Raw genomic sequence first — 9,977 nt, 5'->3', positions numbered from 1 at the left:
GCATTTCCCAAACTTAACATTTCCCAAACTTTTCCCAGCATTTCCCAAACTTAACATTTCCCAAACTTAACTCAGTCCTGAATGGCTTTCATAAGGCTAATAGCATTCTTACTATCACCCTTACAATTTTTCTTTAAATCACTTTTTCCTTAAATATTAAATGCTGCATTACACACATTTAAGTATGTTTGTATACCATCTAAAACCGAGTACCAACAATGGTATACAATACTGTAAATATTGTACTGTACGCTCTGGAAATAATGAATCAAGGCAAGACAGGAAGTTAATAAAAGTTGCTGCTAATGTAAGCCCTTTCCTCTTCTACTACCATAGTCCAATGCCCCCTGCCAAAGTACTTTAGGACCACTACCTCACACTAGAACTGGTCTTTTCCTGCTTTTAGCCATTGTCTTCTTAATCTGCATTTATACAGCTATGTTTCTAATGTACCGTTCTTATCCTACTTCCCGACATCCTTTCAACAGCTTTTTATTGCTTACAATAAACTTCCTAAACCAGAGCCATTAAGGAAATCCATTGTAGCCTTACCTAGTGCTTCTTGCCTCCTATTGCTGCTTGCTTCTGTCACCTGGACAGATTGGGTAGGCCACAGACTGTTGTGTTATTTAGTACTTTATCAAGGAATTTAATACTCATTTATCAGGGTTTCAAGAAAAATACATAACCATAAACAAATCAAAATTCCTCATCTCTAAAATTCATGTCCGAACTTCTAATTACTATATTTAAGACCCTTCCAGATTTATTCAACCAGATCTCCAATTAACCATGATTTCTTATTTCTGGCTACCTATTACCAGCCCACTAATAAAGTACATTTTCCATGTTTACTTCAGAATTTTACATATACAGTTCAGCTTATACTAAAGCCTCAAAGGATATTTTAAATATGAAAATGGAAGGGGGAAGAGACATGACACACTTTCCTTCAAATAAGGCAGATATTCAACATCTGAAAAGTTTACTGAAAACTTTTATTGTAATCAAAAAGTGACATAACGGAGTTGTAATGAATTCAGCAAATCATTCTGCTGATATTTTAGAACTGATATCAGCTTTTGCCAGGCAATTAAAAAAATTCAATGTGAAAATTTCACAGTACAGTAAACTCCACCCCAACTAATTATGGTGGTTAAAAATAATAGGCCCTAGCAAAACCTCTCATGTTACATGGTCACAACTCACAATTCTGTACAAAAGTTCGTGTTATAAAGCTCTGATGTAAAAATCAAATAATCAAGCAGCAATATTTTAAGTGCAGCACAGGGTCTTCCATATCATTATTTACAAGGCTTGAATCTCTTTACATTATAACAAAATTTAATACAGATGACTTAGTAATTAAGTCAATTTTTAAAATCTGCCCTTTTACACAGTGACAGATTTCACTTTTTGGTCATCCTTCTCCTTCTCCTTTTCTTTATCTTTGCTCTTCTTTGACTTCTTTTTCTTATGTTTGTGTTTTTGGCTTTTTTCCAATTCTACTTCAGTGCCTGCATGTTTCTTATGCTTCTTATGTTTTTTATGTTTCTTGTGCTTTTTCTTTTCTTTCTTTTTCTTCTTCTTCTTGCTGTCCTGACTTTCTGCAGAGCTAGCACTGCTACTGTGGCTTCGGGTTTGGCTTCCAGAAGGGCTATGACTTCTACTTGGACTGACACTAGGGCTGCTTTGACTCTGGCTCCTGGTTACACCTACCTGGCTGACTGCTGCCATGTCCAGGCTCTCTTTTGCTTTCTCCATTACTTTATCTTTCAGTTCCTTAGAAATTTTCCCTGAAGTTTCTTCCTCTTTTACAGATACATTGCTTTCACTGTCACTTTCATTGTAATCTGGTTCAAAAGCAGCTTCATCAGTTTCTCTAGTTAAGTCAGAGGACAGTCGAGAGGAATGACTTAACTGGGGTTTAGGCTTGATGGTGTTCTTATCAATTTGCCCAGTAACTTGCTCCTTCTCAATCTGTGGGTCCGGTGGGTTAAGTATATACAGTGATTTATTGCCACTTGACTCTTTATTGTTCTTTGCCTCTAACACATGTTTCTCACGATCTTTACAGGGATTTTTATCTACAGATTTCGTCTCTTCACTTGAACGTTTAGTATCATAAGTGGATTTATGATCATGAGGTTTTTTGTCTCTTGAGGGACTAGAGTTACTTTTTTTGGAATCTCCTGTTCCTTTTTTAGGCAAATCTCTCTCCTCCCTTGGCTTAGTTTTTTGTCCAGCTGCAGAGTCTTTACTGCGAGAAGGAGAGTCTTTTCTTCTTGTTAATTCATTCCTTTCATCTCTACGTTTGGAACTTGAATACTCTCTGTTGTCATAATCAGTTTTTTTGTCTCTGTTGGGAGTGAAGTCTTTATTTGAGGAACCTCGAATGGAATCATGCTTATCTTCTTTGCCAGAAGTTCTAGTCTCTTTGGAAGATTGAGACAGACTTTTAAAATTTCCTTGCTCATTCAGACGGTCCAGATTACTATCTTTCTCTGGCTGAGTGCTGTTCTTCCTCTTTTCTGGGTTTTCCTTTTCCAACACTGAATGATCTCGATCTTTGGTTTTCCCTTTTTCACTAGATGCAGAGTTTTTTGAACTTTTGACCTCATGCTGTGTAATTTCATGGCTCACTTCCTTGGTGAGTTTCTGAATTTTCTCTGACGACTCATTTTCTTTTTCAGTATATTTGACTGCATTTGATGGCTTAGTGCTAACATTTTTTATAACACTGGCAGGTTTTCCTACACTTGATATAGGCTGTGTGGTGGATTTAACATCTTCTTCTTCAGATTCAAAGTCATCTTTATCCCATTTGGATTGAGGAACCTGAATCATAATAATAACATCTTCAGCAGGAGCTGTGTTATCATTATTATATTCTTCCATTGTTTTAATGACAGTTCGCTTTGTATCTGTTTTTTCTTCAGATTTCCGCACAGGACTGCCTCCAGTCGAACTGGTACTAAAAAGAATTAAAATATTTTTTAATTCATGAAGAACTTACAGTTATTAAACATTGATAAGTATAAAAAGACCAACTTAAACATGATAAATGTCCTTTTAACTTTCAAAAGCCACTTATTTTGCTGAGATATAAAGATTTAAGTGTATGATTATATAAAAACAAATGTGGCTCACCCCCAAAATCTACTTATCTTTTAACAATTCCTTTCTTCAAAGACAAGAGTAACCAGCTAACCCCCAACATCAATACATTCTTAATTATCATATTCCACTTTTTCCACCCACCCATTATCAGATACCTGGTATAATCCACGAGTGTTGAGCTGGATCCTTCAGTTCCAGTCACTTTTCGCCTGACCTTTCCTTTGATTTTTTCTTGTTTAACTTTGCCAGATGTTGACTCCAATTTTTCAGAGGGTTCTTTTGTATTAGATATATTTTCTGTACTTCCAATTTTTTTACCAGTTTCTCTGTTAAGCTTGATTTTTTTGGCTGGAGCAGTTGATGATGAAATTTTGTCTTTTTCAGGCGTCCTATCCAGCTTTTCAATATCAAGTTCCATTTTGCGCTTTGGTGATGGTTTCACTATTTCAGTTACTTCTAATTTAGAGATTTTCATTGAAGATGACTCAAAATCTTTATCTCCACCTTTCTCTTCAGTTTTTCTTTTTCTTTTTTCTCCCTTGCTATCAAGTGGTTTACTCTTATCATTAGGCTTCTTGGTCTTTTCTTCCTTACTAGTTAGCTTCTCTGACTTGACGTCTTTGGAGTAGTCCTTCTTCACTTTTTCCTCTTTGACTGGTTTTGTCTCCTGGTGTTCCTTTACTGACTTAGAGTGAGCTTTTCTGGGGGTACCAATGATCTTTTCATCTTTTTGAGAGGAAGATGATGATTTCACATTGTCAGTCTTTGGAGTCTCCTCTTTGGCTTTTTTAAGTGGAGGTTCAGATCGAGGAGATTTTTCACGCTCTCCATCTAGTTTTTCTTGAGGTCCTTTAGCAGGTTTTGCAACAGTTTCTTTTTTGGACACAGCAGATCCATCATTTTTCCGTTTGGTCTTGTCACCTTTTGCTTTAGGTTTATCTTTTTCTCTCTTGTCTTTTTCAGACACTGATTTAAAAGTAATGGATTCAGCATCCATTGGTTCATCTCTAACAGGTGTAGCATCATCTCTACTTGGGAGAACAAACAATGAGTCTGTTTTATTTTCTTCACCACTTGTTGGCTCTCTTGATTTCCTAGAAGTTTCTAATAACTCTGGGTTTAGAAAGCCTTCACTTTCTTCCCCCTTTCTTCTTTTTCTGTGTTTCTTATGTTTATTTCCTTTACCATCTCCTGAAACATTTTCACTCTCCTTCTCTTTTGACTTTGTATTATCCTTCTGATTGTGACTGTCTCTTGATGAAAGCTTTTCTGGATAGTTGCCACCTATGTTTCGACTTCTATGACTCTGTCCACCAGAGTACTCCTCTCTGCGGCCTCTTGTGAAGGGAGAATTCCTGATATTAAGTGGTAAAAATCTCTCTGGAGAAAAGTTCTCTCTATTTGCTGAAGGTCTAGGCTGTGCTCCAGCAGCATAGCCTTTATAATATTTTTCATACCATTCTCTATATTTTCTCTCCCATTCTCGATAACGTTCTTTTTCAAATGGGTCTCTGAAGTCAACACTCCTCCCGTAATAAGCTTTCATGTCATAAGGTGGTGGAACTTCTCTGTACCTGTTAAAATATTCACGTTCTGTTTCTCCTTGAGGTACATTACGTTTATTAGGAGATTGTCCCCTAAATGCTTGAGGAGATCTTGATCGTGAATGATACCGTCTATATGGGGGTGACCTTGACCTAGATCGATGATACCCGTGCGATCTAGACCGTGAACGGTAATTTCGACTTTTTCCTCTGCCTCTTCTGGGGTATGGAGGTGATCGTGAATAGGAACGAGAATGTGAGCGGCTAAATGATCGAGAATAAGAACGTGATCGTGTTGAACCAGATCTTGATTTAGAATAAGTATATGAACTTCTTGAATAGGATGAACCACTATAGGGAGATTTGGACCTAAAAGCAAAAATAAAACAATAGTTGATAGTTGAGAAATATATACAAAATAAAACACAGACTCTCAGATTTCAGTATGTTCTCCTCATGGTTCATTATTTATTTATATCATTTCATCTTAGATGATTAAAGAGGCACAGTGACCTCTACTGGAATGGAATAAAGTACACAAAGATCGGAGCAATCACTTGTTATAAAACAAGAGTGAAATCTTAACAATTAGAGTGAAGTGCATTAATGTACCGTGAGTTATATGACCTAGCATTAAATAAAATGCCAATTAAATTTAAACATTACTTCCTATCTGATTATTAAGTAGGAGTAACTTTTTTTGTCCTACGTTGGCCAATAGTCTAGCTTTAAAAGGAACATCTCAAGCATAAAAAATAAGTCTTTTAAACAAACTTCCTGGGAATATTTATAATTCAGTTTTTCTATCAATAAAGCAACTTGTATTCTACTATTAGTTCATAATCACACAGGTTAATGTTCCAGCAGAAAGCTGTAGCCTTAGGTAAAAGGGGCCTCAGAAATGTAATCTTTGGCTAGTCCACTATTTTTTTCCTTCCACAAACATTTCCCAATTATTTCACACTATAAATAACTTCAAGGGACAAGGGCAATTTAATCCCCATAACTGCTAGTTCTACACAATAGAATTTACAGTGAGATATTTCAATAAACAGATATTGGGAAATAAGCTACATTTCCATTTTTATAAACCTAGACCGAATCAGAAAAATTCCATCACTGCAATGTTATTTATATCCATAGCTAATCCCTGGATATTCAAAGTCCCATTTGTAATTCTGTTGTGAAGGCTTGCAAAACACTAACCTGGAAAATGAGCGCCTACGCTCCTTTTGAATCTTTTTGTATTCCATCAATTCCTTAGCAAAATCATTTGTAAACTCATCTAGCTTGGACTTTTTCTTTTCCCTAGTAAAATAAAGTTAAAGAGCGAAAGTTAACAAAAACCATTTAAGAAAACTAACAAGACAAATGTAATTAGATCATGAATGAAATGAATGAAATTGTCATTAGTTTTCCACTTTAAAACTATAAATAACTAGGAATCCCTGAGGAAGCTGCTTGTATGGCTTGGTTTAATTTTTAGGTGATTTTTCTTATACTAACTGGAAACACTGGAAAATGCTTCCAAAGATACCTATTTAACGTTACATCAGAAAATGAAAGTGTAGAATAATTTCAAATTCAAACACTTACTCTTCTTTTAGTCGTCGTTGCTCTCTATAGAATTCTTCCCTGGACAAAGGTGGTGCTTGTGTTGTTGGGATGGTATTTGAATGAGCTGTCTGTACTCCTGATGATACCCAAGGTGTTGATAAATTGGCCGGAGCTGGAGGAAACCCTGGAGGGGGAACACTATACCCAGCAGGTGGTGGCTGGCCAGGAGGAAACTGAGGAGAAAACTGTGGAGGAGGAACACCTGGAGGGAGAGGAAGCGTGTGGGGAGGAGGAGGATACAAGGGAGGGGGTGGGACAGGTACAAAAACTGGATTTGCTGGTAGTGATGGGCCTTGAGTTCTCTGTGATCTTTCGCTGTGGTGTCGTCCACGGTTTATACTTCTGGAAAAATAAATTCCAAGATATTAAAGCATCTGAGACAAGTAACTTTATCTTTTCTACTCATCATCTTTTCAATCCACAAACAAGGAAAAGAATCAACTATTCAAATAAGCACAGGGACACTGATATTGTTTATATGTAAAAGTAACATCATTTATATGTTAAAAACAACATTTAAGGCCAGTTAGGGATTGAGATAAGTTTACAAGGTCTTCTTTATATGGAGATGCCATACTTTTATCTTTTGATAAAAGTTATCTTTTGTGAAGTCCAAATATCACTCCACAATGATCTCATTACTTCCTAATCTGTCATTTAAAGGAACTGACAGGTTAATGTCTCTGTGACCTATTTCTCCCCAAAATGCCTTCCAAGACCAAAAGTTTAAATGAAGAAAACCCACTTCCTATAATATTTTTGAGGAAATAAGACCCTTCAAAGTAGAATAAACATGGGACTTCCCTGCTGGCATGGTGGTTAAGAATCCACCTGCCAGTGCAGGGGACACGGGTTTGATCACTCGTCTGGGAAGATACCACATGCTGTGGAGCGACTAAGCTCATGCACCACAACTACTGAGCCTGCATTCCACAACTACTGAAGACCGCGCGCCTAGAGCCCGTGCTCCGCAAACAAGAGAAGCCACCGTGATAAGAAGCCCATGCACTGCAACGAAGAGTAGCCCCCCCCCCAAAAAAAGAGTAGCCCCTGCTCGCCTCAACTAGAGAAAGCCCGCGTGCAAGCAACAAAGACCCAACACAGCCAAAAACAAACAAACAAATTTATTTAAAAACAAAGTAGAATAAATACTAGTTTTAACATTTGTAATTAACAACTGAAAATCTCACTTTTTCTCTCAAAGGCTTAGATTAAAATTAACAGTGCTAGCCAAAGTTTCTAAATTCTGCCTCATCAAACAAACAGTGGCTTCTTCAAAAAAAGTGGGCTTATTTCTGTTAAGCTAAAAGGATCTTTAAATTATAGGTAACTGGTATACAATAGCAGCAGCTGGGATTTAGATTTCAGGTCTCTTTTCAGAGTCTGATTAGTAAATGTTATCTTCTTATTAAATATGTGATCTAGCAACAAAACAGTAGTTATCTTTCATAAGCTTAGCAATTCTCTTTGGAGCACTAGAAGATACCCTTAAGTATGACCTAGATAGTAAGCACTATATGGCTTACTTCTTAGATTAACACTGCTTGTGCATCTTCTGGGCAAGGGCCCCTAACAATCTTCTGTCTAAACTTTTGGAAGAGAAGATGGTAGAAGATGGGGATAACTGAGTCTAGGGGAGAAATAAATCCAAGTCTTCTTCACATTTGGGAGCTGAGCTCGTTAACATCCATCTTAAATTAAATCGACACCTTAGTTTGTCTGGGCCTTACTGACCACCCTCTACACTCAACAGAGTAAATGTAAGCCAGTATTCTGCTGTGTGCTGACAGGGAGAAAGCAGTCCCTGGGAAGGAGTAGTAAAGATGTAGCCTTAAAAAACCATTTAAAAATAAATAAATAAATAAAAATTTAAAAACCCCATTTAAAACACTAAATGTAGGGACTTCCCTGGTGGCGCACTCGTTAAGAATCCGCCTGCCAATGCAGGGGACATGGATTCAAGCCCTGGTCCAGGAAGATCCCACATGCCGTGGAGCAACTAAGCCCGTGCGCCACAACTACTGAGCCTGCGCACTAGAGCCCATGTGCCACAACTACTGAGCCCATGTGCCACAACTACTGATGGCCGTGTGCCTAGAGCCCGTGCTCCACAAGAGAAGCCACAGCAATGAGAAGCCCGCGCATGGCAACGAAGAGTAGCCCCTGCTCGCCGCAGCTAGAAAAAGCCTGCGTGCAGCAATGAAGACCCAACGCAGACAAAAATAAATAAATTTATATATATATAAAATATTAAATGTAATCTATTCTTTTATAGGCCTCTTAAGGGCAACTACTTAAGATATAAGTGAGGAAAGTATAAACCAAATGAACCCACTCCCCCTACCACTACTGTGCTTTAATTTGTGTTATATTTTTCAGTGTGTCATCAGATTACTGTTTTTCAAGATTTTTAGCAAGCCTACCTGTAGCAGCTTCTCTCCCCTCTTCTAATTTGCTGTGGTGGAGAAACCAGATATCCAAGCTTGTTGGAACTGTGTGGAAAGAAGGATAAAATAGGCTTGAGTATTATACACACCTTTTCGTGTGTAGACTTTAATATACCTATTTTAACTATTCTGAAAACTTTTCCTTACTCCCTGATCCTGATTCTTAAACTTGTTTCAGACAGAGATATGAGCAAGTGTTATATTTACTTAAAATGAAATATTCTTTCTGATTAACATATTATAAACAATTAAGCTTCAATATATATTTTATGTAATATTGTATTTTAATTAGCATTCTATAAGTTTCTCTATGAACTTATTGTTATAGAAAAGGAAAAGAGCTCTTTTATCTGCTGGACACTATGCAGAGGCATTTGACATGTGAGGTAAGTAGCACCATTCCAATTCTACAGATGAGGCAATGGAGGCTGAGAAGTAGAATCACATACCCTTGTCACATAGCTAGCAAATGCAGGAGATGGGACTCAAACCCAGGTCTGTCTCCAAATCCCGTGTTCTTTCTACTGATATATTCTGCTATTCTCTCAACTAACATACTTTTTCTAACATACTTTTTCTGTAAGAAGTTTGGTTTATCTTTCAAACAAAAAGATTAAAGTTTTAGAATATAAGCCAGTTTACATAAATATATGATCCCATTTATATAGGTCACATAAACAGAAATAATTATATAAAAACAATAAATAAATCTGATTTTTAATGCCATAGAACATCCTATAGAAGATCAAAGTTCTTAGTACTCCAGGGTAGAAAATCATACCCTAAAGAATTTTTTGTTTTTTCTTCTGGGAGACGGAAGGATTTATTACTTGCAGCAGTAAGGAGAACACCAGGGATCATTCACAAAGCAGTGTCTCCCACACCCTACAGATTTTAATACGCAATAAAATTTCATTAACATAGCTAGTCAAAATGAGAAATTTTGTGTTTGACAGACTTTAATCTTATTATGTGTTTATTTACTCAAATCAAAAACATCCAAATTAAAGAGGAAAGTTTAATCTACCAGCATAATAACTGACTCAGTATTTAAAATATTCTTTCAAGTAATTCTTATCTGTTCATTAACTGAGATTCTGCCAAGATCACCATTTGTTAAGCCATAAAAGTAAAAAGAATTTACATGAGTTTACATCTTATTATTATAGAAAAGAATTACTAATTTTTTAGGAAGAATTCTTCATATAGTCTTGAATTTGTGACATTTTACATAAAAACTGTGTTAACA

The 9,977-nt window shown here is 36.6% G+C and overlaps 1 protein-coding gene across 3 annotated transcripts in view; it reads right to left on the bottom strand.

Annotated features, from left to right (window-relative positions):
- Positions 1-975: 975 nt before the first annotated feature.
- Positions 976-9,977, bottom strand: part of RBBP6 (RB binding protein 6, ubiquitin ligase) — a 32,256-nt gene continuing 23,254 nt past the window's right edge. For 2 of the 3 annotated variants that reach the window (XM_079943681.1, XM_079943679.1), the window contains 5 exons: positions 8,705-8,773; positions 6,261-6,623; positions 5,871-5,972; positions 3,276-5,033; positions 976-2,974 (listed from right to left, as the gene is read on the bottom strand). In XM_079943681.1, the coding sequence (XP_079799807.1) occupies positions 1,393-2,974; positions 3,276-5,033; positions 5,871-5,972; positions 6,261-6,623; positions 8,705-8,773 (3,874 nt within the window). In that variant the 3' untranslated portion in view covers positions 976-1,392. The remainder of the gene's footprint in view (positions 2,975-3,275; positions 5,034-5,870; positions 5,973-6,260; positions 6,624-8,704; positions 8,774-9,977) is intronic. The other variant, XM_079943680.1, reaches the window with a different exon arrangement.

Source organism: Stenella coeruleoalba (assembly GCF_951394435.1).
Source record: "Stenella coeruleoalba genome assembly, chromosome: 15".
Lineage (NCBI taxonomy): Eukaryota > Metazoa > Chordata > Mammalia > Artiodactyla > Delphinidae > Stenella > Stenella coeruleoalba.
Note: the sequence above shows the minus strand (reverse complement) of the source record. Positions and strands in the feature narration are given on the sequence as shown.